Source organism: Pipistrellus kuhlii, unplaced genomic scaffold (genome assembly GCF_014108245.1).
Source record: "Pipistrellus kuhlii isolate mPipKuh1 unplaced genomic scaffold, mPipKuh1.p scaffold_m20_p_1, whole genome shotgun sequence".
NCBI classification, from domain to species: Eukaryota; Metazoa; Chordata; class Mammalia; order Chiroptera; family Vespertilionidae; genus Pipistrellus; species Pipistrellus kuhlii.
Genome location: NW_023425404.1, coordinates 51,091,347 through 51,118,238, shown reverse-complemented (window position 1 = coordinate 51,118,238; position 26,892 = coordinate 51,091,347). Strand labels below are relative to the sequence as shown.

The window sequence follows — 26,892 nt, the reverse complement described above, 5'->3', positions numbered from 1 at the left end:
CATCTTGACAAAGGAAAAAAGACCTCAGGCTCAGAACCTTCAAGCAAGCAATAATAGTAACATTTTACTAACATTTAGTTTTTATTAAATTTATTTTTCTTTTACCTTATATTTCTGGTTTTACAGTGCATTTAAGTTTTTATAAGTATTAGGTCTAGTAATAATTAATGTCGTTTTCTAATACTTTTTTAAATCGAATTTATTTAAACAATACAACAAAATTTAATCAACAATATAGTTGCCGTTGTTTTCTACTACTTGTGCCCAACGCTCAGGAAGCATTTTAATCCCTCTGTTGTAAAATTCTTGTGATTTTGATGCAAAAAATTCGGTCAATGCATTTTTGAGGCATTCTTCATTATTAAATTTTTTTCCAAGAAGAAAGTTTTGCAAAGAACGAAACAAATGGTAATCAGAAGGGGCAATATCAGGAGAATATGCAGGTTGAGGGAGAACTTCCCATTCCAACTGGTGCAGTTTTTCAGCAGTGATTCTTGCAGTATGCGGTCGTGCGTTATCGTGGTGAAGAATTACGCCCTTCCGATTAATCAGCACGGGTTCTTTTTCTCTTAAAGCTTGGGCTAACCTTTCCAATTGGGCACTATACACTGCACTTGTAATGGTTTGGTTAGATGGTAAAAGTTCATAATGAAGAATTCCTTTAAAATTCCACCAAACACACAACATCACTTTTTTCGCATGCAAGTCAGGTTTTGGCGTGGGCTGCGGAGCCTCATTTTTGTCCAACCATTGAGGCCGCCTTTTCAAATTAACATACAGCACCCATTGTTCATCTCCGGTTACAATTTGCTCTAAAAACGGCAAACGGTTTTGACGAGAGAGGAGCGAACTGCAAATTGTGACTCTTTGATTACGGTTGTTGTCGGTCAACTCATGAGGAACCCATTTTCCAAACTTTTGGACTTTGCCAAGTGCACGCAATTGATTGGAAATTGTTTTTTGTGAACAATTTGAAGTTGTTGCAAGCTCTTGTTGGGTAATTTGAGGATTTTGCACCAAAAGAGCTTGAAGAGCTTCTTGATCAAAATTGGACACACGGCCTCGACCACTCTTGTCATCTAACGAAAAATTTCCCTTGCGAAATTTCTCAAACCGACGCTGGCATTTTCTGGCGCTAACTGCATCTTGACCAAGAGCACTACAGATGTTTTTTGCAGCCTCACTTGCTTTTCTTCCTAATTGGAACTCGTAAAGCATGCAGTGCCGAATATGCTCTTCATCCGCCATCTTCTTAGCCCTAGTTTTGCAACAAAAACCAAACCAAACACAAACTTTTTCAAGCAAAACTTGTTAATTGCACTTCACACGTTCTGTAGATACCACGTGTTTGAAGGTTATGTCAATACAAGTCAACGCCAAGCAAGATTTTAAACGAATGTTTAAAAACGACATTAATTATTACTAGACCCGATATAAATTTAAAGTGTAGGCATTACCATTTGATTGAGTAAGAGACCTTATAGACATTTGGGTGGCTTAGGCTTTTAATCTTGTTGAGATGACAATACCTCTTACATCTCTAAGAAGAGTATAATGTCTACATTTAAGACTGGTGTGAGGATCTTATAAAACGTGAAAACAGTTGTCATGGGCTACACAAATTTATTGATAGATATTATCAGTTTTCAACAGTTTATATAATACTAGAGGCCCAGTGTATGAAATTCGTGCATGGAGGGGAGGAGGTTTCCCTCAGCTCAGCCTGCACCCTCTCCAATAGGGGACCACTTTGGGGATGTCCGACCCCGGGTTTAGGCCCGATCCCTGTGGGTTTGGGCCTAAACCGGCAGTTGGACACCCCTCTCACAATCTGTGAACGCTGGCTCCTAACCACTCACCTGCCTGCTTACCTGATTATCCCTAACCCCTCTGCCTGCCTGCCTGATTGCCCCTAACCTCTCTGCCTGTCTGCCTGATCACCCCTAACTGCCCTCCCCTGCCAGCCTGATCTCACCCCCAACTGTTCTCCCCTACTGGCCTGATCTCAACCCTAACTGCCTTTGCCTGCCTGATCACCCCTAACTGATCACCCCAACTGCCCTCCTCTGCTGTCCTGATCTCACCTCAACTGCCTTCTCCTGCCGGACTGGTTGCCCCCAACAGCCCTCCCCTGCCAGCCTGATTTCATTTCTAACTGCTCTCCCCAGCTTGCCTGATCACCCCTGACTGCCTCTGCTTGCCTGATCTCACCCCTAACTGCCCGCCTCTGCTGGCCAATTTGGTTCTGATAGGTCAGTTTCTATGCCAGTCAGTGTCAAAAGCTCCACCTCCTAGGCAGCAATTGGCTCCTTACATTCAACCAGATTTGGTTCTGATTGGTCAGTTTCTATGCCAGTCAGCATCTTTGGGCCTATCAACAGGGACTAATCAGAAAGGCGGGGTTGATCAGCAGTCCCAGTGGAGGCAGGGAAAGAAATGGAAGTAAGGCTGTTGGCCAGGCCAGGAGAGAAAGAGAGGCAAGTTCCGATCAACAGCTGCCACAGAGGCTACGGATCAGATCCTGCCTCTCTCTCTATGCAGGCCTCTCTCTGGGCCTGATCTGCAACCCCCTAGGCAGTTAGTGCTGGGTCAGGGTGCTGGCGGTGGCCCCAGTCAGTACTGGGTTGCCATGGCAACTCAGCACTGACTTCTGGTCTGGTTAAGCCTGGCTCTTTATTATATAGATGCTTTATTTTTATTTATTTTTTTAATATATTTTATTGATATTTTACAGAGTGGAGGAAGGGAGAGAGATAGAGAGCTAGAAACGTCGATGAGAGAGAAACATCGACCAGATGCCTCCTGCACACCCCCTACCGGGGATGTGCCCACAACCAATGTACATGCCCTTGACCAGAATCGAACCCGGGACCTTTCAGTCCGCAGTCCGACACTCTACCGCTGAGCCAAACAGGTTTCGGCTATATAGATGCTTTACAATGCACTCAGTTATTGATCCTCATAACTCTAAAGAGGAAGATTTTCTTGTGTCTCTTATAGCTTAGAATATGGAAGCTCAAAAGGATTTCTTCATGGTCACAATGCCAATAAGTAGTGAGAAGGATAGAACTCAGATCTGTGAATCTGAAGTCCAATGCTGCCTTCATACACATCCACACTCAAACAATTCTCCCTTTTTAGGAGGGCAGATTGCTAAGTAGTATTTTGTTGACCAACACAATTCTTTTTCTTTTCTTTTATTTTTAATTTTTGTGAGTTTATTTGAGCCAAACTGTCAACATATGCCGGGAAGCAGAACCTCAATGGATTGAGATAATGCTCTGAAGAATGTCAGGGTTACATTTCTATTTATACACTGAAATTAAAGGAGGGACATAGGTGGGTTACATGAAATTCATTGGTGATGGAGTAAGGAGGCGGGAGAAAGCAAAGCGGTGGGAAACTCCTGGGATTGGATAAAAAGTAAAATGATGGACGTGTACTCAGGTGAAAGCAGGAACAATTAACATGATAAGGAAGGAATTTGAGGCATCTGTCCTAGCGCCCACCACATTTGGTTGTGCCCCAGGGGCTCCAGAAAAAGGGAAGTTACAAGTTACCCAGACATCTCATAGACAGATATGTTATCTTAGAGGCAAAAAGGCAAAAGGGCTCAGTAAAGAAGATCTGAGTTGATCTTTGTCAGATGAAATATCTGGGACATGACTACCCACTATAACCTGTTTGTAGTTAGATGTTTAATTTTCAAACCATCTTTTGTGGTTATTTTAGGTCTCTGAGTTTGCAAGACTGCCACGTAGGCCTTCTCTGAGCTTGACAGGTTAGCAGATCAACACAATTCTTAAATGTGTTTAACTGATGCTATCATATATTTGAAATTAAAACCTTTGTGGACATAATCTCTGATGACCTGTATTTTCCCTAGCAGTTTATGGGCCCAGCAGGAGTAAAACAGTATGTTTACTGTCTTTATAAACTTGAATTCTTAATTTTCTCTCCTAAAATAAAATAAACCATAAAACCTAGTAAATTCAAAGAAGAATAATATATTTATGATTAGAATTACCCACAAGGCCCATATTATATCTTCATATCAGGTCTAGAATCCCCTTTTGCACTTGTAAGTTAAGAGCAAATATTATATTCTCAGAAAACTTATTTATGGCTATTTATGGCTATTTCTAAGATTTGAGGCTTAAAGATGTTAAATAGCTACAACTGAAATAATCCTAGATACCGAAGAACAGGGGAAAGGGCCAATTCCTAATTCTTGACATCAAACTTTTTATTGTTGTGGTTGTGTGTTTTTAAAAATATATATTGAATTAATTTTTTACAAAGAAGAAGGGAAAGAGAAAGAAACATCAATGAGAAACATTGATCAGCTGCCTCTTGCACACCTCCTACAGGAGATGTGCCTGCAACCAAGGTACATGCCCTTGACCGGAATCGAACCTGGACCTTTCAGTCCGCAGGCAGATGCTCTTATCTACTGAGCCGAACGGGTCAGGGCTGTTGTTTGTTTTTTAAATGTACAACAACCCAAGTGAGGAACACATTGAGAGAGGAAGGGAGAGGAAGAGAGAGATAGAAACATCAATCAATGATAGGAGGAAATCACTGATTGGCTACCTCTTGCACTCCCCCTCCCCACAATTTGGGCATGTGCCCTGACTGAGAATCAAACCATGACCTCCAGGTTCAAGGGTTGATACTCAGCCACTAGTCCACACTGGCTGGGTCATCAAACATTTTTTAATCTTAAAGACCTGGGCTAAAGGGAGAGACACTATGCCCAAGTCCCTACCTTTGCTCACAAACCTCCTGGGAGCCTGGAAGTTGGTCCAGGCCAGTATTAAACTGGGCAATTTACTTCCCTACTGGGATAAGTGGCTGCTAGGGACTTATAAAATCATTTAGAACATGACCCCACAAATAGTTGTGTGTTTGTTTGCTTGTTTTTTGTAAACGTCAGAAGATCCTGACTAGGCTCTTCTTTTTAGCTTAACTTCTGTTAAGGTCTAGCAAAACATCTCATATAAATGGACATTTTGGAAGTATTCCCAAAAGATAATTCTCTATAAAATTTGCATAATGGTAATAAGTTAAGCAGTAAATAACAAAAACATTTTTCCAACACTTACTTTGCAATATAAATGACAATCACTAAAATTTTCAAAATAGCTTTTGAAAAATTTTCTCACCTTATTTGGAGTTCAGAAGGCAGTTCTTTTTCCTCTTCCCATATAGTCATTTCTACAATGTATTTTATCACTGAAGGAAACATTTTCCTGGCTTGGGCAATTACCTCCTCATTTAGTGAACAACGTAAATTCTGTAAGCAGAGAAAAACACACTACCAACATTGTATACAAATAAAATGGATAAAGAAAATATTGTTTTTAATTTATAACAATTATGTATATTTGTTTTTTTTTAATTTTTAAATTGATATTTTATTTATTTATTTATTTATTTATTTATTTATTTATTTATTTTTAGAGAAAGGAAGAGGGAGAAAGAGAAAAACATCAACGAAAGCAAAACGTCAATTAGCTAACTGCTTCCTGAATACCCCTTACTGAGGACTGAGCCCAAAACCTGGGCATGTGCCCTGACTGGGAATTTAAGCTACAAATTTTTAGTGCATGGGATGACACCAAACCAAGTGCGCCACAGCAGCCAGGGCTATAATAATCTTATCTAATAAAAGAGTAATATACAAATTAGCCATCACTCTGTTATACCCATAAGGCACGCTCATCATCCAATTAGGAGTGAATATGTAAATAAACCCAACCAAAATGGCTACAGCCACAGAGAGCAGGAGGGAGGCTTGGGTTTCCCCAGCAATGGAGGAAGCCAAGCTTTCGGCCAACCCTTGCCAGCCTAGGCCTCTACTCAAGGTAACAAAGTTTCAATGATAGAAGATACATAAATCCAAACAGAAATGGTGGCAGCCACGGAGTTGGAGAGAGCAGGATCCTAGGGTTGACCCTGGCAATGGAGGAAGCCAAGCTTTCCGCACACCCTGGCTGACCCAGGCCTCCACTTAAGGCTAAAAGTTTCAATTATAGAAGATACATAAACCCAAACAGAAATGGCTGCAAGCCATGGAGCAAGCAAGAGACTTGACTCTGCTCCAGGCTACAAAGTTTCAGTTATAGAAGATACATAAGCACCAACAGAAATGGCTGTCGCTATGGTGCAAGCAGAAGGCTTGGCTCCGATCCAGGCTACAAAGTTTCTATTGTAGAAGATAATAAACCCCAGATACCAGGGCCTCCACTTGGATCGCCAGGGGGTGTGGCCGACCTGTAAACAACCGCTGGCCTCTCACCCAAGCCACCCCATGCCTCAAGAGAACACCCAATCTGATAGGGGACATCCTTCAGGGCAAACCAGCAGGACCCCACCCGAACATCAGGCCGCTATCCTATCTAATAAGAGTAATATGCAGATTGACCATCACTCCAACACACAAGATCCTGCCCCCATGTGAACACAAGATGGCCACAAGATGGCCAGCAGGGGAGGGCAGTTGGGAGGGACCAGGCCTGCAAGGGAGGGAAGTTGGGATTGATCAAGCCTGCAGGGGAGGGCAGTTAGGGGTGACCAGGCCAGCAGAGGAGGGAAGTTGGGGGCCATTGGGCCTCAATGGAAGGGCAGATGGGGGAAACCCAGGCCTGCAGGGGAAAGCAGTTTGGGGGGGGTTAGGGAGGACCAGGCCTATAGGGGAGAGCAGTTAGGGGTGGCCAGGCTGGCAGGGCAGGAGGGCAGTTAGGGGCAAACAGGCTGGCAGGGGAGCAGTTAGGCATCAATCAGGCTGGCAGGAGAGTGATCAGGCTGGCAAGCAGAAGCAGTTGGGGCAATCAGGAAGGCAGGCAGGTAAGCAGTTGGGAGCCAGCAGTCCTGGATTGTGAGAGGTATATCCAATGGCCCATTTAGGCACTATCCCACATGGATTAGGTCTAAACAGGCAGTCAGACATCCCTTCAGGGGTCCCAGATTAGAGAGGGTGCAGGCTGGGCTAGGAGACACCCCCTCCCCGTGCACAAATTTTGTGCACCGGGCCTCTAGTATGCTAATAATATGCTAATAATATGCACTCAACCACTCTCACTGACATGCACTGACCACCAGGGGCAGACACTCTGACCAGTAGGTTATCTTGCTGCTGGGGTCCAGCCGATCAGGACTGAGTGAGTTAGGCAGACACGCCCTAGAGCCCTCCTATGGGCCCTCCCAGCTGGCCAACCTCCGTGTTCCTTCCCTGGTCTGCACCCTCTCGCAATTAGGGACCCCTTAGGGTAGGGGTGTCGAACTCAATCAGAGTAGGGGCCAAAATCTAAAATCCAGCCTAAATCGTGGGCCGAATGGTTTACTGAACAGTCATAAACTGTCATTGTGATGGAAACGCAGTGGAGTGCAGTGATGACAGCGCTGTGCGGGCCACATTGCAAGGCCTGGCGGGACGGATTTGGCCCTCGGGCCTTGTGTTTGACACATGTGCCTTAGGGCATGTCAAAGCAGCAGTTTCTGCCCGATCCCGCTGGCCAGGCTGAGAAACCCCACTGGTGCACCAGGCCTCTAATTTTTATATGATTATTATTTTATATTCTACTAGAGGCCAGGTGCATGAAATTCATGCACAGGGGTGGAGTGTGTGTCCCTCAGCCCAGCCTGCACCTTCTCTAATCTGGGCCCCCTTGAGGAATGTCCAGTGGGATTGGGCCTAAACAGGCAGTCGGACATCCCTCTCACAATCCAGGATTGCTGGCTCCCAACTGCTCACCTACCTGCCTGCCTGATTGCCCCTAACTGCTTCTGCCTGCCAGCATGATCACTCCCAAACCACTCTCGTGCCAGCCTGATCAACACATAACTGCTCCCCTGCTGGCCCAATTGCCCCTAATTGCCCTCCCTGCCAGCCTGGTTGCCCCCAATTTCCCTCCCCTGCAGGCTTGGTTGCCCCTAACTGTCCTCCCCTGCAGGCCTGGTCAACCATAATTGCCCTCCCCAGCTGGCCTAATCGCTCCCAACTGCCCTCCCCTGCATTCCTGGTTGCCCCTAATTGCCCTCCCCTATATTCCTGATTGCCCCCCCACTGCCCTCTCTTGCAGGCCTGGTCCCTCACAACTGCCCTCCCCTGCTGGCCTGATAGCCCACAGCTGTCCTCCCTTGCTGGCCATCTTGTGGTGGCCATCTTGTGTGTTGGAATGACAGTCAATTTGAATATTGGGTCTAGTAATAATTAATGTCGTTTTTAAACATTCGTTTAAAATCTTGCTTGGCGTTGACTTGTATTGACATAACCTTCAAACACGTGGTATCTACAGAACGTGTGAAGTGCAATTAACAAGTTTTGCTTGAAAAAGTTTGTGTTTGGTTTGGTTTTTGTTGCAAAACTAGGGCTAAGAAGATGGCGGATGAAGAGCATATTCAGCACTGCATGCTTTACGAGTTCCAATTAGGAAGAAAAGCAAGTGAGGCTGCAAAAAACATCTGTAGTGCTCTTGGTCAAGATGCAGTTAGCGCCAGAAAATGCCAGCGTCGGTTTGAGAAATTTCGCAAGGGAAATTTTTCGTTAGATGACAAGAGTGGTCGAGGCCGTGTGTCCAATTTTGATCAAGAAGCTCTTCAAGCTCTTTTGGTGCAAAATCCTCAAATTACCCAACAAGAGCTTGCAACAACTTTAAATTGTTCACAAAAAACAATTTCCAATCAATTGCGTGCACTTGGCAAAGTCCAAAAGTTTGGAAAATGGGTTCCTCGTGAGTTGACCGACAACAACCGTAATCAAAGAGTCACAATTTGCAGTTCGCTCCTCTCTCGTCAAAACCGTTTGCCGTTTTTAGAGCAAATTGTTACCAGAGACGAAAAATGGGTGCTGTATGTTAATTTGAAAAGGCGGCCTCAATGGTTGGACAAAAATGAGGCTCCGCAGCCCACGCCAAGACCTGACTTGCATGCGAAAAAAGTGATGTTGTGTGTTTGGTGGAATTTTAAAGGAATTCTTCATTATGAACTTTTACCATCTAACCAAACCATCACAAGTGCAGTGTATAGTGCCCAATTGGAAAGGTTAGCCCAAGCTTTAAGAGAAAAAGAACCCGCGCTAATTAATCGGAAGGGCGTAATTCTTCACCACGATAACGCACGACCGCATACTGCAAGAATCACTGCTGAAAAACTGCACCGGTTGGAATGGGAAGTTCTCCCTCAACCTGCATATTCTCCTGATATTGCCCCTTCTGATTACCATTTGTTTCGTTCTTTGCAAAACTTTCTTCTTGGAAAAAAATTTAATAATGAAGAATGCCTCAAAAATGCATTGACCGAATTTTTTGCATCAAAATCACAAGAATTTTACAACAGAGGGATTAAAATGCTTCCTGAGCATTGGGCACAAGTAGTAGAAAACAACGGCAACTATATTGTTGATTAAATTTTGTTGTATTGTTTAAATAAATTCGATTTAAAAAAGTATTAGAAAACGACATTAATTATTACTATACCTAATATTACCTCTTTACTATATAGGAAAATCTTGCTGAACTGATTTATTAGTTCTAATTATTTTTTAATGGATTCCTTAGGATAGTCTATATATTTTATATGAATTATATCATCTGTAAATAGAGCTAGTTTTACTTCTTTCTTTCCAATATGTATGCCTTTTATTTCTTTTTCTTGACAAACTCCCCTGGCTAGAACTTCAAGTGAGAGGGCAGGGCGGGGCGAGGATGAGCTCCCAACTCCGCCCCAGGGCGGAGTTATCCCTAGCCCTCAAAACCCCTGGACTGGGAGAAATTCGCTCTCTTCCACCATGCTGCCGGCGTGAGTGGGGGAGCCTATGCTAGCATGGTGAAGGCTCTTTTGTTTATTGCATCGGACTCGGCTCCCTGGTGGTCCTTGGGAATCACGAAGTCTGGGCATAACAGATGGGGAATTCGTCCAGAATCCCCAGCCAGGACCTTTAGGGGACCCGATCCGGGAGAGCCTGACTGGCCGCGGTAGGTGTGTGCGCGCTCTGGAGGGACGTAAAACCCCTCATGGAATTGGTGCCCGAAGACGCCTGGTGGACACACCATGAAGGCCACGGGCAGGAGGATCAGAAGATGTTCTGACCTCCATGGAGGGCCCTAGAGGAACCCTCGTGTGGAGAGAGGCATAAGCCTCTCCCAGGACGAGGTGAGCGCTGTGAGCTGTTGCCTCACCTGCGGAAAGTGAGCCTTTCCCAGGTCTGAGTTTGGTATCTGTGGGCAACATGGCGCCCCAGGATGGAGCCGGCGAAGTGTGGCCGGCGTGGTGGTGCGGGGCCCCCTGGCGGCGTTGGGTCAGAGGTGGGGCTCCCTCGGGGCTCAGTCTGCGCATTGGAGCGCGAGGAGCAGGCACCTGGGTTAATTTGCTGGCTGCCTGGAGAAGGGGAGGCGGAGCCGGGAAGCTGCTGGGGCGACCCACGCTTTCTCCTCGGGGGCTGCCTGAGTAGCGTGGCTGGGGCTGCGGCAGAAGCAGCCTCACTCAGGGGGCCTGAGCCCGAGAGGCCTGGGCCAGCGTGGAGGCATCTGGCGCGGCGACATCCGGTAACGGAGAAGAGCTCAAGGGCGAATCTCTGAGCTCAGTAAAGAGAAAGGCCAGTTCAAAACGAGTGCGCATAGTTTTGGGCTGTGCTTAAAACTTTTCTGTGTACAGAATGAGCTTTAAACGTAGTGGAGATTAACTGGGAGATAAATTAAAACTGGTTTCCCAAGACATTGTAAGCAGCTTTTGAAATTCCCCGCCATGAGGCGGAAACTAGATGGTAATGGTAACAAGTTTCCGTGAATGGTGGTGAATGGCCAGGAGTCTTCAGCTAAAGAATGTGTTCATTTGCATTTGAATGCTGAAAAAAAAATGTGTTGCTGAAACTTTACCCTAAATAAGCAGGATGTATTAAAAATGTAATGTTATTAATCTAAGAAATGCCAAATATATTTGACTTGCCAGCTTTAAAAGTTCAAAGTATAAATTGAATTAGGAAAAGTTAATTGCAGTAACTAGATGCCTAGAATATGGCAGGCTAACTGTATTATATGTGTTAAGAATAAGCAGTAATGATCAAAGATCTCAAGGATTGATTTATTCTCATTTGTCAGATGAAAAAGTATGTAATGCTTACACTTAAAAATTATTTTAAGTCAGTTTTTCTGAAGTAATGTTTAATGTAACAGGAAACTTTTATATTTGATTTGTTTTGTTTTGCTTTTCTCATATGCCATTGTTGTTGAATTTGGGCTTGTACCTGCATCTTGTACTGATATTTTGTTTAAACTTTGGGAATCATTTTTGGTTTCAGTCATGTGTATCTGCTTTATAGGTTTAAGTAGACTTCATCACAAAGGTTTATAATTTATTTAGAATTGTGTTAAAACAATGTGAAAACAATTATTTGTATGATTAACCCCCCGAGACTGCTTGGACAATTTTCACCGATGTTCTGTGTCGGGGGAGTAGAGGGGGCTTAGAAATGCAGATAGATCTGTATCTGTAGGGAAAATGTGACATTTTAAAATTCAAGAGGAAAAATGTGACATTTTAAAATTCAAGCTGTTAGAAGCCTGGGAACAGGTACTGGACCTGCTCCCTCCTCCCTTGCCTTTTCTTTAAAAATTGAGGCATGGTTATGTATTTTTGGAAGATAAGATTTTTATAAAAATTATAAAGAGTATGTCCTGACAGGTTAGCTAGGAGAGGCAAGCCTGTTAGTTTCCTGATGGGCATGGGGGCACCCTATTTAGTCTTGAGAGAGCCAATAGGACCCGTACATCAGCCCAGGAAGCCACCGGACAAACTGCCTATTTTCCTTGGACATCAAGAAGGACTGTGGTCCTCGGAAGGAACACGTACTGGGGGAATGCAGCTGTTGAACTGGTCCAAAGTGAAACAACGGATCTTTGAGGAGCTAAAGAAGGCTCTCATCTCAGCAGCTGCCCTAGCCTTGCTGGACGACGCGGAGCCCTTCTACCTCTACGTGAGTGAGGTAAGAGACATTGCCAAAGGGGTTCTCACTCAGACTCTAGGTCCCTGGAAGAGACCTGTTGCCTATCTGTCTAAGAGACTGGACCCTGTGGCAGCAGGGTGGCCAGCGTGCTCCCAGGCAGTGGCCACCACAGCATTGCTGGTGAAGGAGGCAGATAAGCGGACTCTGGACCAGGAGCTAACCTGGATGAGTCAGGCTTTTCTCCTGGACCAGCCCTGTGTCCGGATACATAAGACTCTGGCCATCAACCCTGCCGGCCTGCTTCCAGATGATGATGATGGAACCCATTCATGACTGCACAGAGGTAACAGACGACAAGGTACTGTTCACGGATGGGAGCAGTTATGTTCAGGATGGGACCTGATATGCAGGGGCAGTGGTAGTCACCCTGGACCACACTATTTGGGCACAGCTCCAGAACTTTTGGCCTTAATCCAGGCCCTTTGATGGAGACACTGTGCCATCCACAGAGAAAAGAGGGTTACCAACTGCAACCAGAAGGAATTGGCTGAACAGAAGCAAGCCACTGAAGGACCAGATGGTTGATGGACCCTCCAGATGACAAGACTGTTGGTCCCAGAGGCTCTAGGTCAGAGTTGCCCGGTGACACCAGGTTAAGTGTCACCAAGACTTCTGAACTTCTGTGAGGCAGAGTTGCTAGAAGTACTATTGTGCACAGGTAAATGCTAAGCAAGGTAAGGGGATCCCCCCTGGGAATTCAGGTCCCAGGGAACCTCCACAGGAGAGCATTGGTAGGTGGATTTCAGAGATTAAACCACCAGCATTAAGGTCTAGTTTTTATAGACACTTCAGATTAGGTTGAGGTATACCCCACTATCAGATAACAGCCCCACCTTGGTAGCTAAGGTATCTCAGAGTATAGCTCTAGCCTTAGGACAGGTAGGTGCGACTCGGGAGGAAGGGGGTTTAACTAAATGTGTCTTAGAATCGGTGAAAATTGGACCAACCCCCTGTCCTTTGCCCTCTTGAGGGCCAGGTGTACCCCTTACTGGGACAAGTTTCCCCTTTTTGGGAGGGGATCATGTATGGTAACCATTTCCTTGCTCAAGTCCTTACAGGCTCTGCAGTTTGCTTGTTCCAGATGCACTGCCAGTGCCCACCGTAGACCCTGTAGCCCGGAACTCAATGTGGGTAAAGAAATTTGCTGCCCAAAGACTCAAAGTGATGCTGCACTGTTATCCTGAGCACGCCCACTGCTGTTGAAGTAGATGGCACCCAGACCTGACTACATGACTCCCAGCTCCTTCATGGCCTGGATCCTGGCAACTACAGGCCAGGAGGAGAACTGGTGCCTGCAGGAGGGGAACTGGACTTCAGTGAGGACAATACTGATGGGAACTGTGGTACTAAGGGTCTTGATAACTGTATTTGTTGTTTATGCTGAAAGGAAGTAGGCTGCTGAGTCAATGATTTGACTAGGCACATTAGACAAGGGGGGAATGAGAGGGCAGGGCGGGGCGAGGATGAGCTCCCAACTCTGCCCCAGGGCGGAGTTATCCCTAGCCCTCAAAACCCCTGGACTGGGAGAAATTTGCTCTCTTCCACCATGCTGCCGGCGTGAGTGGGGGAGCCTATGCTAGCATGGTGAAGGCTCTTTTGCTTATTGCATCGGACTCGGCTCCCTGGTGGTCCTTGGGGATCACGAAGTCTGGGCATAACACAAGCACAATAATGAATAGATATAGCAAGAACAGAATCTTGGTCTTCTTCCTGATGTTAGGGAGACAGTATCCAGTATAATTACAGCTGTGAGTTTTTCCTAGATGCCATCTATCAGGTTGAGGAGGTTTCCTTCTATTAAGTTTAAGTCTTTTTTTTATCATGAAAGTGTGTTGGAATTAGTTAAATGCTTTTGATGCATCTTTTGTGATCATATGGTTTTTTATTCTATTTATATGGTTTATTGCATTAACTGATTTTCAGGTGTTAAGCTATGTACTGCATTTTATATCAGATGATGTTCATTATGCCACATCAACCCACTATTAGCAATGATTCATGACTGGTTTCAGGAATGATAATATGATACCTCCATTGTAAAGTTTCATTTTTTTCTCTTATGACCAGCAAATAATCTATGAAATGACAATTTAGGATCATGTGAATGTTGTTCCTTATCAACTCAAGTCTCAAGGGTTTTCACATCCATTAATGATCCTTATTTATCACATATTTCCTTAGGGCTTGCATAACGTTGTTTTTTCTTATTCTAGTATCCCTTTTCTACTAGCTAGTATTCGTCTAGAAAAAAGAGCTTTGACCTAGCTGGTTTGGCTCAGTGACTAGAGCATCGCCCTGCAGACTGAAGAGTCCTGGGTTCAATTCTGGTAAAGGGTATATGCCCCATTGTGGGTTTGATCCCCAGAAGGAGGCGTGCAGGAGGCAGCTGATCAATGATTCTGTCTCATCATTGATGTTTCTCTCTTTCCCCCTTCCTCTTTGAAATCAATAAAAATATATTTAAAAAAAGAGCTTTGCCTCATCAACTGGAAATACTTGTTTACCATGAGACACAATTCCTACTAATTTTTAGAGTAAAGAATTGATACAATAATCACTACGACAGCAACAAACTTCATCTTTCTATTTATTTCTGTTTCTTATATATGTTTCATTAGAAACTCATGGATTTTTATATCTTCAATATGAGTTAACCAATTGTTATCGTTATTTGTTATTTTTTGATGCTACAATTGTCCAACTCAGGTCAATGGAAGTCCTTTCAAGTTGTGTTCTTCTTTTGACATAAACCAATCCTTATAAGCTTATTTATTCCCTAAGGCCCGGAATCTAGTATTTTCACAGCAATCTCTGATTGCATTTAATGGAAAATGGGACTTAAAGGGATCAAATCTAGGCCCTGGGGTGTTTACTGCTTTAAGGTTATCTGGAACAGTTTAAAGAATACAAAAACTCTTTATTCTTGAAGTTTTGAAAAGAATTCCTCTGTGAAACTATTTGAACATGGCATTTTTAAAAAAGTATTGTCTTGTGACAATTTTTTGAATTTCTTCAAAGCTTACAAATAGTTCAAGTGTTCTATTTATTAATAAATTGGCATTTTATACTGTTTGATGAAGTAATCCATTTTCAAATGTATTTATTGTCATCTAAAGAGTTTTTTTTATAATCCTTACAATTCCTCTTCTGTGATTGTATCATTATTTCCTCATTTCCCTTTATAATTATCTATATCTGCGTTGGCTCAATTCTTTTTTTCTTGATTAGGATGTATAGCAGATAATCAATTTGTTGACTTTTTTAAGGAAAGTAATTATTAAATTTATGTGTCAGTTCTGTTTCCTAATTTGTTACATTTGGCTCCTAATAATAATTACTTTGTTCTTTTAGGCTTAAATGTGTATTGTTCATTCTTATGAAATTGACTGCTTAACAAAAAGTATTCTGAGTTAACTTTTCATTATGAATTCACTATTAAGATTCTCAATGGAATTCAGTTTAACCCATACACAAAACATTTATTTCTAATTACAGCAAGCTTAAAGTAGTTAGCATTTTTTATTTAAAATTTTTATTTGGCTACATATTTAAAAAACAATGAATATTCTTACCTCTTTTGTAGTAGCTGCTGTTCCAGGTTCATGACTTATACAAAAAGGGCCAGTTTTCCATGCCTCTGTGTCTCCACAGTCACAAAATCCTCCTCCAGTAGAAGTATGCATCTAATAAGTGAAAAATGAGTTTGTCTTGATTTCAAAACATATTACAAAGCAAGGAAGAATGACATAGGTAACTCAAATAATAAATGTTCTATCTTAACTGTACTTCTATCTTAATTGTATTTAATGTAATGGAAACTGGATATATAAAAAACCTGAATACTAACCACAACAAAAATGGACCTTCAAACTTGATAAATTTTTAAAATATACTCTGATTTTAAATAATAGTTTTTAATTTTTGTACTAATGGAGAATAGATTGTGAAGTGTGCAAAAAATAATCTACACAATTCCCAGAATGCTTAAGTAATGAGATTTCTAATTAAACAGACATTTTAAAATAATTATAATGATACTTATATTGTACTTAAGAAATGTAAAAAGTATTTTCATCTATTTGGTGTCTTACAGCAACTAAAATGGTTTACATTTTTCCTTTGAGAGTTCTAAGCCAGATAGAGAATGACAATGGCCTGATTTTAAATTCCCTGACTGGGAATCGAACCATGACCTCCTGGTTCATGGATTGATGCTCAACAACTGAGCCACACTGGCTGGGTACCTAATGTTGTTCTTGAGTTGTTTGTGCTAACTTACATTCCCATTAAAAGGATATATTTCGGAGTTGATCACACTGAATGAGTTTTTCTCAGTTACTCATGGGACCTTTCAGTGTGTCAGGGCACATGCCCAGGTTAAAGGCTCAATACCAGTAGGGACATGCAGGAGGCAGCTGATCAATGATTCTCTCTCAGCATTGATGTTTGTACCCTTCTCTCCATCTCCTTTCCTTTCTCTGAAATCAATAAAAATATATTAAAAACAAAACATTAGGCAAAAATCTATCAAAATTTTAAATGCACATACTGTTCAATCCAGAAAATCTACCTCTAAGAATCTAGCCTTAAACATTCTTGAATATATACACTGAACTATTATATATGAAAATAAAGACATATGTACACTTCAATATTTGTTGATCAGTGGAAAACTGAAAACAATATAATTGTTTATTCAAAGTGGATGAGTTAAATATGTAATGATATATTTTCACAAAAAAATAAATGCAGCAATTAAGGCAAGAATAGGGATGAGACACAAATATAAATATATCATTGTCATTTAGTAAATATAGAGACATACACAGGAACAGAACAGAGAAAAAGAACATTATTATATGTATCAGCATATAATTATACCCAGGATATACTGTTAAAAACAAGTTGCAAAACAATATACAGTAGGATCCCATTTATACACACACACACACCTCCCTAAATATACAAATATATGTATGTCTGTGCATGTTTGTAAATACATGTTTGTAAATAAAGACAAATATATGTTCTTTTTATTTATGTTCTTCTGTATTATTTGAAATTTTCAAGGTTAGTTTTATTATATTGCCTAGGTAGATAAATATTTTTGAACACTGTTGTGTTTCAAAGATAATCCTCCTATATAATAAAAGCCTAATATGCTAAGTATCCAATCGTCTGTTCAACTAATCAAAGCATATTATGCTAATGATATGCTAAGACAGCTCAACTGCTCACTATGACAGGCACTGACCACCAGGGAGCAGTCGACCAGTTGATCAGTAGCTATGATTGTGCACTGACCACCAGAGGCAGATGCTCCAACCGGTAGGTTAGCTTGCTGCTGGGGTCCAGCCTATCAGGACTCAGCGAGACAGTCGGACACACCCTGGAGCCCTTCTGCAACCCCTTCCCGGTTGGCCAACCCCCCACAACCCTCCCCGGCCTCAATCGTGCACTGGTGGGGTCCTTTGGCCTGGTCTGTGCCCTCTTGCGATCCTGGACCCCTTGGGGGATGTCGGAGAACCCGTTACCGCCCGATCCCGCAGGCCAGACTCATGTGTGTGCGTGTGCGTGTGCGTGTGCGTGTGTGTGTGTGTGTGTGTGTGTGTATAATAAAAGCCTAAGTGGCCATTACAGTGGAACAACCGGAATGACTGGTTGCTGTGATGCGTACTGACCACGAGGGGGCAGACACTCAATGAGGAGCTGCCTCCTGGTAGTCAGTGCACTCCCATAGGGAGAGTACTGCTCAGCCAGAAGCCGAGTGCATGGCTGGCAAGCACAGTGGCAGTGCTAAGGAGCAGCAAGCCAAATGGTAAGGAGCAGCGAGCAGGCCGGCAGTAGGGAGTGAGGGATCCCAGATTGCAAGAGGCATGTCCATCTGCTGGATTAGTCCAGGACTCCTGAGGGTGGGCTGAGGGATCCCCCCCGCCCCCGTGCATGAATTTTGTGCACCAGGCCTCTAGTATGTATATAAATTCTCATCATTTAAGATTATATCAGGCTGATGTTAAATTAGACCCAGATAGTTATTTTTATAATTAAATCTTAGATATCATCAGGTCTGCCTATAATTTAGTGCTTTTGATCCTAACACTTTATTTCCACACATGTTTGTTGAAAGCCTCTATGTCCCAAGTGCAGGAGGCAGCCAATTGATGTGTTTCTATAACATCGACATTTCTCTCTGTATTTCCCTCTCCCTAAAAAGCAATGGAAAAATGTCCTTGGGTGAGGATTTTTTTTAAATACACAAAAAGAAACATCAGTTATTATGTTTGACTAAGCCCACAGTAAAGAACCAATACTATTACTTGAAAAGTATATTTTAGTTCAAAATTACAAGGTTATCTAAAAATGTATCAGGAAAGAAAAAGCCCTCAACCTCATTAGTATTGTAATTAGGAAAATTAAATTAAGATCACAATGTGATACTATTATATAATCATCAGATTGGCTAAAATTAAAGACATCAAATCTTGCAAAAATGTGGAGCAATGGCAACTCTCATATACTGCTGCCATAAATTGGTATAACCACTTTGGAAAACAGTCTGATGTTACCCATTATGACTGAAAATTATATACTCTAGAACTCAGCAATTCTATTCCACATAAATAGCCCAGAAAAACTATTGTATGTGTATACCAAAACGCACAAATAAGAATGTTCATAGCAGAATTGTTCATAATAACCACAAATTAGAAGCAATGTGCACTATCCATATACAGCAAAATAAGATAATATGGATTACTGAGCATTATAAGGTCAATGGACAAATTACAGCTATACACATAATGCTGAATGAAAGAAGTCAACTCAAAAGGAAAAAGATACAGTATGACTCCACCTATATAAAGTTCAAAAACAGATAAAACTTGCCCTAACTGGTTTGGCTCAGTGGACAGAGTGTCAGCCTGGGGACTAAAGGGTCCTGAGTTAGATTTTGGTAAAGGGCACATGCTGGTCAAGGCTCTATCCCCAGTGAGGGTGTGCAGGAGGTAGTCAATCAATGATTCTCTCTCATCACTGATGTCTCTCTCTCCCTTTTCTTCCTCTCTGAAATCAATAAAATATATATTTTAAAATACATACACACACACACACACACACACACACACACAAAAAGATAAAACTATTCAATATGATTTGAGTGATAAGGTAAAAGGGAAATAAAGGACAAGTTATTGTGAGGGGTGAAAGAAAGATTGTGATCCAGGAAGAACAAATGGGAGGCCTCTGAGCAAGCAATGTCTTATTTCTTGACCTTAGTAGTGGTTACATGAGTGTTGACTTTATAGTTATTCTTTAAGCTGTTCATATATCTTATACAATCTTTTATATAAATGTGATATACTCACCAAAAATTGTATGGGACTACCTCTTAAGACAGATGTCCCATCACATAATATGTTTAATCAGAGCTAAAGGTACACATATCCGAACTGTAATAGCAGGAATTCAAGTACTAGTCAAGAATATGAACTAGGTGGCTAACAGATTCCTGCTAATCTAGATATTTTATGCTCTATTTTCATACCTTGTAACGATGATTTTTATGAACACTGTTCTGGAAGCAGTCCATACATAGTACACATGTTGGATCAATTGCACAATCCCTAAAAAAGATTAAAAATCAGAATCCAAATCTTAGATTACTCCCACTGATGCTTAAGGACTATAATGTAATGTGAATGCGTTTTCTATGTGATCCACAAACTGATTATGAAAATGCTTCAAAAAATAAATTACAAATAATTTTAGCCATAGTTGAATGTTTAAGTTTGGATATTTCATTTTCTTTCTTAAATCATTCTCATTACTTTGAGTTTGCACATGGTTTCAAACTGTTAAGATACACTTCAAAATTAGTCTTATGAAAAACTGATTAACTTTAAAAAAGTTATTTGCAAACATCTTACCCTATTACATTTACAAACACTTTACAAACATGATTGTTCAATGGTGTTCAATGGTAAATAAAGCTTGGATAAAGACAAAACTCATTAGAATGTAAGCATCATAAGGGCAGGAATTTCTATGTATTTTTTAAATTTCTTATTGATCGATTTGAGAGAGAGAGGAAAGGGGAGAGAGAGAGAGAGAGAGAGAGAGAGAGAGAGAGAGAGAGAGAGAGAGAAACACTGATTTGTTCCACTTATTTTTGCATGCATTGGTTGATTCTTGTATGTGCCCCACATGGGACCAAACCTGCAACCTTTGTTATCAGGACAATGCTGTAACCAACTGAACTACCTAGCCAGCATTCTGTTTATTTTACACTAGAAGCCTAGTGCACGAATTCATGCGCACGTAGGGTCCCTCAGCCTGGCCGGTGATCGGGGCCAATCAGGGCAGTCTTGCCCAGTCCCAATTGGCTGACTGAGGCCGGCCAGCCAGAGAGGGACTGCAGGAGGGCTCCAGGGTGTGTCCAGCCCTCTGGCGTAACCCTGATCACCCAGTCCTGATTGGACAGACCCTAGCAGCAAGCTAACCTACTGGTCTGCCACATGGTGGTCAGTGCACATCACAGTGACTAATTGAGCGGTTGACCGAATGGTGGACCGATAGGTCGGAAACTTAGCATATTATGCTTTTATTATATAGGATATTGATATGTCCAAAATACCTTAAAACAGTGCCTGCTACATGTTAGGTATTGAACTAATATTTATTGAATGAATGAAATTCAATCTCTCTTCATTTCTTCCCTAAAAACAGCTTTTAAAATGTACTATTTTATTTAATATTTTCAGAAAAACACTTACCTTAAGTAAGTTCTCACTTAAGGTCACCTATAAATTCTTTGACTTTAAGTGAAACAACATATACCAAAACCAATTTCAGCCCTGGATGAGTGGTTCAGTTAGTTGGAACATCATCTGGTACACTAAAATGTTGCAGAGGTTCAATTCCCAGTCAGGGCACACACCTAGGTTGAGGGTTTAATCCCTAGTCAAAGCACATATGGGAGGCAACCGATTGATATTTTTCTCTGACATCAATGTCTGTCTCTCTCTCTCTTTCTCTCTCTCTCTCTCTCTCCCTCCCTCCCTCAAAATCAATTTTAAAATACATATCCTCAAGTGAGGATTAAAACAACAATACACAGACCAAAAATATAATTTTACAATAGGCTAATTGATATAAACAAGAGTTAAGTTCCTATGGCATCTTATCATTAAAATGAAAAACACTGAATAAAATGTTATTTGAGGATGTGCTATAAATTAGTGCAAAATGCAAAATTAAGTTTTTTAAAAAATTAAAAAAAAATTTTAATTGATTTCAGAGAGGAAGAGAAAGGGAGAGATAGAAACATCAGTGATGAGAGAGAATCATTGGTCAGCTACCTCCTGCATGCCCCCTACTGGGGATCGAGCCTACAACACAGGCATGTGCCCTTGACCAGAATTAAACCTGGGACCTTCAGTCCGCAGGCTGATGCTCTATCCACTGGGCTAAAGCAGCTAGAGCTGCAAAATTAATTTTTAAAATATTTTATTTAAAAGAGTTGAAGATATGGAATTGGGAGTTTTAAAAATGAATATTAAAAGAGTAATAGAAAATAAAAATTGCCTAACAATGTTCTCTAAAATGTATATGATCTATTGACCTATTTAGAGCAGGATTTCTAAACCTCAATAGTACTGAAATTTTGAATCATATAGTTGTCAGACATAGAGAAGACTGTCCTGTGTATTGTAGGATGTTTAAGCAGCAACCCTGGTCTCTATCCAAGGTACCATTTCCTCAGTTGTGACAATTTTAAATGCCATACTGGCTAGGGCACAAGTTGCAGGCTAGATCCCCAAAAGGGGCCTGCAGGAGGCAGCCAATCAATGTTTCTCTTTCATTTATGTTTTCTTCACCCTTCCTCTCTCTCTGAAAACATCGATAAAAACATATATGTTTTTTAAATGTCTCCATGACACTTTTGGAGAAATAGAGTCTACAAATGTCTACTATGCTTTAGTTGAAAGTGATTTGGCTTCAGCTGAAAAATACATAAGATAAATGAACCATACCATGCTATACAGCAAAATAGTGTACAAAATACATAAGCTGACTTTTTCCTGATGAAAGAATTGGATAAAAAGGTAGTATGTTCTAAACAACTATTAACTAAATATAAACCAGTCAAACCTAGAATTACAGTAAAACAAAAAACAATTTCTATATTTATAAAGTTTATAAAGTCACACTTCTAACATAACCTGAACTACCTCTAACAAAGGAGAAAAAAGAAAAACAACTAAAAGTGCTGCTAAGCCGAACCCGGTTTGGCTCAGTGGATAGAGCGTCGATCTGCGGACTGAAAGGTCCCAGGTTCGATTCCGGTCAAGGGCATGTACCTTAGTTGCGGGCACATCCCCGGTGGGGGGGGTGCAGAAGCAGCTGGTCGATGTTTCTCTCTCATCGACATTTCTAGCTCTCTATCCCTCTGCCTTCCTCTCTGTGGAAAATTAAAAAAAATAATAATAAATAAATAAATAAATAAATAATAAAAGTGCTGCAAAGATCTAAAAGTTGAACATTTCCAGCAGGATTAGGGAGTGAAAAAGTTTTCCATGTTTAAGGCAACTGCTCTCACAAAGCGTAGAAGCCTAAATCTGTTTCTAGTTTCCATACCACTGGCCTCCTTTACCCAGTGAAATTCTTTCTGCCCTTATAGGTCCACAATCTTTTGGTACCAAATCTCACTTAGTAGCAAAAACCGACTTGAAATAACATGAAACTACAGACTTTATGTATATCACTTGTTGTGAATATTCATAGATTTCTTTTTAAAATGCTGTGTTTGATGATAAGATTCTGCCTTGACTCTGCTAGGGAAGTATTAAAAATTCTGAAATACACCTGGCCTCAAGGGTTTCAAATTAAGAGGATGTGGACTACATATAAGGCAAATATCCATCACTTATACACACTTTTAGAGAACATAAAAAAATGAGAAAACTGTTTAATTATGTCATATTAAAAAAACAAGCTGCCTGGGCAACGTGGCTCAGTGGTTGAGTGTCGACCTATGAACTAGGAGGTCAGGGTTCAATTCCTGTTGAGAGTACATGCCCGGGTTGTGGGCTCGATCCCCAGCGGGGGGAGTGCAGAGGGCAGCCAATCAATGGTTCCCTCTCATCACTGATATTTCTCTCTCCCTCTCTGAAATCAATTTAAAATTTTTTGAAAAAATAAGCTACTAGTATACTAGCAAAAACAGATGAATAAGTACATAATAAAAGGAAGATAGTTAAGTAGGATTACACAAGTAATAAACCAAGAAAGGTATATCATGAAGTGGGTACGAAATATCCATATTGTAATTATAACCAATCCTGTACATTTCTAATTCTTACCTACAAGAATATGTTGTTTCTCCACTTTTGAAAACCTTCCCACAGAGTTGAAATGCTCCACTATGTTTTAATTTCTCTAAACAAATATCTGGATCTTCTCCAAATAAATACCATTCCAGTGGAGTGAATATTGATGTTTGTATACTCTCCTCCTGCTTTTCCAAGTCTGGGTCCATTTCAGCAGAATAAATTTCGGGTACCAATAGTGCCAAATGGTGCAAGAAAGTAGTATGAAAATCAACTTGCTGATCCCACCACTGAAAGAAAAGAAAATGAGAAGACTTTGTTATAAGTTCCTTCTTAAAATTCTAGGGGCACCAGTAATAGCACAGTTCTGTAATTTCAGAGAAAGTGACCTACAATATATTCTTATTTTATCCTTTGCCAATACAAAAGGAAAGTGCGTGATTAAAAAAAAAAGTCTTGGAAACAAGTGATTGCCCACATGTGCCATAGATATCTGGAAAAAAGAAAAAGTAGCTGTAGCGGGTGAGAATTATTCTTCCCTTCTGGAATGGCTAACTTTTGGTGTGTAAAGCTAACTCTATTATCAGTTAGAGGCTGTACAAACAAAGCATTTCCCACAGTCTTAGTTTTTGTTGTTGTTGTTGTTCTTTTTTTTAAAGAACAACGCATTTAAAGAGAGATCAAAATGAATAGTTGCCAAAGAGTTTTTATCGATAGAACACAAAAGCATTAACCACCAAAGGAAAAAAAAAAAGATAAATTAAACCTCATCAAAAGTAAAACCTGCTCTTCAAAAGAAACTGTTACAGATGGCTCCTATGTCATGCTCATTTTTATTTTATTTTTTTAATTTTATTTTTTTATTAAATTATTATCTGTGTACATATTTTACCATTGCCCCCCCCCCTCCATACATACCCACCCTCCCCAGAGTTTTGTGTACATTGATTGTACTTATATGCATGTATATAAGTCCTTCGGTTGATCTCTTATCTCCCCCAGATGTCCCTCCCCTCCCCGCTGTAATATGGCAGTCTGCTTGTTGCTTTACTGTCTCTATATCTATCTCATGCTTATTTTTAAAATAGATATATATTTGTATTGATTTCAGAGAGAGAGAGAGAGAGAGAAAGAGAGAGAGAGAGAGAGAGAGAGAGAGAAAGAGAGAGAGAGAGAGAGAGAGAGAGAGAGAGAGAGAGAGAGAGAGAGAGAGAGAAACATCAATGGTGAGAGAGAGAATCATTGATCAGCTGCCTCTTGCATGCCTCACACTGAGGATCGATACTGCAACCTGGGCATGTGCCCTGAACTGTGACCTCCTGGTGTATAGGTAAACACTCAACTACTGAGCAACTCCTGCCAGGCTATGCCATGGTTATTTACATCTGAAAGCATGCTCAACATCTTTAGTCTTTATAAAAATGCAAATTAAAATGACAATGAAATTACCCTACAAAACCCATTAAAATGTAGGTAAAAAAATGAAGCTTTGGCCAGTGTGGCTCAATTGGTTGGAGCAGGTTCGATTCCTGGTCAAGGCACATAACTAGGTTGTGGGTTTGATCCCCACTTGGGGCACATGCAGAAGACAACCAATTGATGTTTCATGTTTCTCTCTCTCTCAATCCTTTCCCCTCTTTCTAAAACCAATAAGCATGTCTGGGTCCATTTCAGCAAAATAAATTTTGCTGAGAATTCAAAGAGTAAACAACGTTGCCCTAGCTGGTTTGTTTGGCTCAGTGGATAGCCTGCAGACTAAAAGATCCCAGGTTCGATTCCAGACAAGGGCTTGATCCCCAATAGGGTGTGTGCAGGTGGCAGCTGATCGATGATTCTCTCTCATCATTGATGTGTTTCTATCTCTCTTTCCCTCTTCCTCTCTGAAAGCAATAAAAATATATAAAAAACAGTAAACAATGTTATGTTGCTTGACTTAGACAATCTAACAAGTGTCAATACTTTTGCAATTAAGAAAAAAAGCTCTTAAAAATCTGTGATATATATTTAAAATAACGCCAAATAGTTTCAAATTATCTCCCTAATGATATTTATTAAATATTTATTAGCTAGAAAGGGAAAAGATAAGTATAGAGACCCTGTAGATACCAAGTTAACCAAGTAATTAAGATAAATATCACTAATAAGAAATATTAATATCAAGAATCCCTTAATATGATGCACTGAGAAAAATGCAATACCATTTTTGTGTTATTCTTGCCCAAAATGTATAACCTCATTCCAATTATGAAAAAACATCAAACTCAAATTGAGGATCATTGTACAAAATAACTATTTAATAATCTTCAAAAATATCAAGGTCACCCAGCCAGTATGGCTCCGTGGTTGAGCATTGACCTATGAACCAGGAGGTCATGGTTTGATTCCTGGTCAGGGCACATGTCCGGGGTTTCCCAGGTTTCAGGCTTGATTCCCCATAGGGGGCGTGCAGGAAGCAGCCAATTAATGATTCCTTCTCATTAGTAATGTTTCTTTCTATTTCTCCCTTCCTCTCTGAAATCAATAAAAAAATTTTTTTTTAAGTGTCACAGTCATGAAAAACAAGAAAAGACCAAGACACTGGTACAAACTGAAAAAGACTATGAAGAAACTGAGACATAGACTGGAAAATATAAAGAAATACTAAATATAATGTGGGATCCTAAATAAAACCCTGGAACAGAAAAAAGAACATTAGTGGGAAAAATTGTAAACTTCAAATAAGGTCTGTAGTTTAGTTATTATCAATATTAATTTTTTTACCCTAATAATTACCTATACTAAGGATATATAGGATGTCAACATTAGTGGATATAGGTGTGAGATATATAAAATAACTGTCTGTGCTATTTTACCAAGTTTTCTATAAGTATAAAATGAGTCCAAAATAAAAGGTCAGAAAAGAAACTGATATTGAAGATGTTTATTTACTAATATAGAAAGGCATTAATAATATACTAGAGGCCTGTACATGAAATTCGTGCATGGATAGGGTCCCTAGGCCTGGCTGGCCAGAGCCTTCCTCCATTACATGACGCCCTCTGGTGGTCAGCGCACATCATAGTGGGCGGTCAAACTCCCGATTGGTCAAACTCCAGAGGGGACAATTTGCATATTAGCTTTTAATTATATAGGATAGTTCAAGAAAGTAGGTTACAAAGCAATATGTATAAAGTCTCATTTTGTTTAAATATTAATTGTATTTACATGGGGGGAAATCAGAGGGAATATATACCAAAATGTTAACAGTGGTGGGTAGTGAAGTTTTAGTATATTTTCATGGATTCTGTTTGTATGTTTCCTTACCTATGAATAATATCTTTACAGTGATTTCATATTAGAGGGATAATTTTTTATTATAAAAGTTAAAACATTTTACTAAAACCTCTTTTAAAAAACTGTGCCTTCCAATCTTGGCTGGTATGGCTAAGTGTTTGGAGTGATGCCCACACACAGAAGAGTCATGGGTTCAATCCCTGGCCCCAGTCAGGGTGAGTTCAGCATTAGGAGGCAATCAATCTATGTCTGTCTGTCTGTCTGTCTGTCTCTCTCTCTCTCTCTCCC

General features: G+C 40.8%; 1 protein-coding gene across 5 annotated transcripts in view; it reads right to left on the bottom strand.

Annotated features, from left to right (window-relative positions):
• The window catches only part of UBR1 (ubiquitin protein ligase E3 component n-recognin 1), a 134,995-nt gene that overhangs the window by 100,751 nt on the left and 7,352 nt on the right, over nt 1–26,892 (bottom strand). For 3 of the 5 annotated variants that reach the window (XM_036444518.2, XM_036444507.2, XM_036444499.2), the window contains exons 2-5: nt 23,365–23,621; nt 19,548–19,626; nt 15,577–15,687; nt 5,166–5,296 (exon numbers count right to left, since the gene is read on the bottom strand). In XM_036444518.2, coding sequence (XP_036300411.1) covers nt 5,166–5,296; nt 15,577–15,687; nt 19,548–19,626; nt 23,365–23,621 — 578 coding nt within the window. Of the gene's footprint in view, nt 1–5,165; nt 5,297–15,576; nt 15,688–19,547; nt 19,627–23,364; nt 23,622–26,892 lie in introns of those variants that run through there. The other 2 variants (XM_036444529.2, XM_036444536.2) reach the window with 2 other exon arrangements.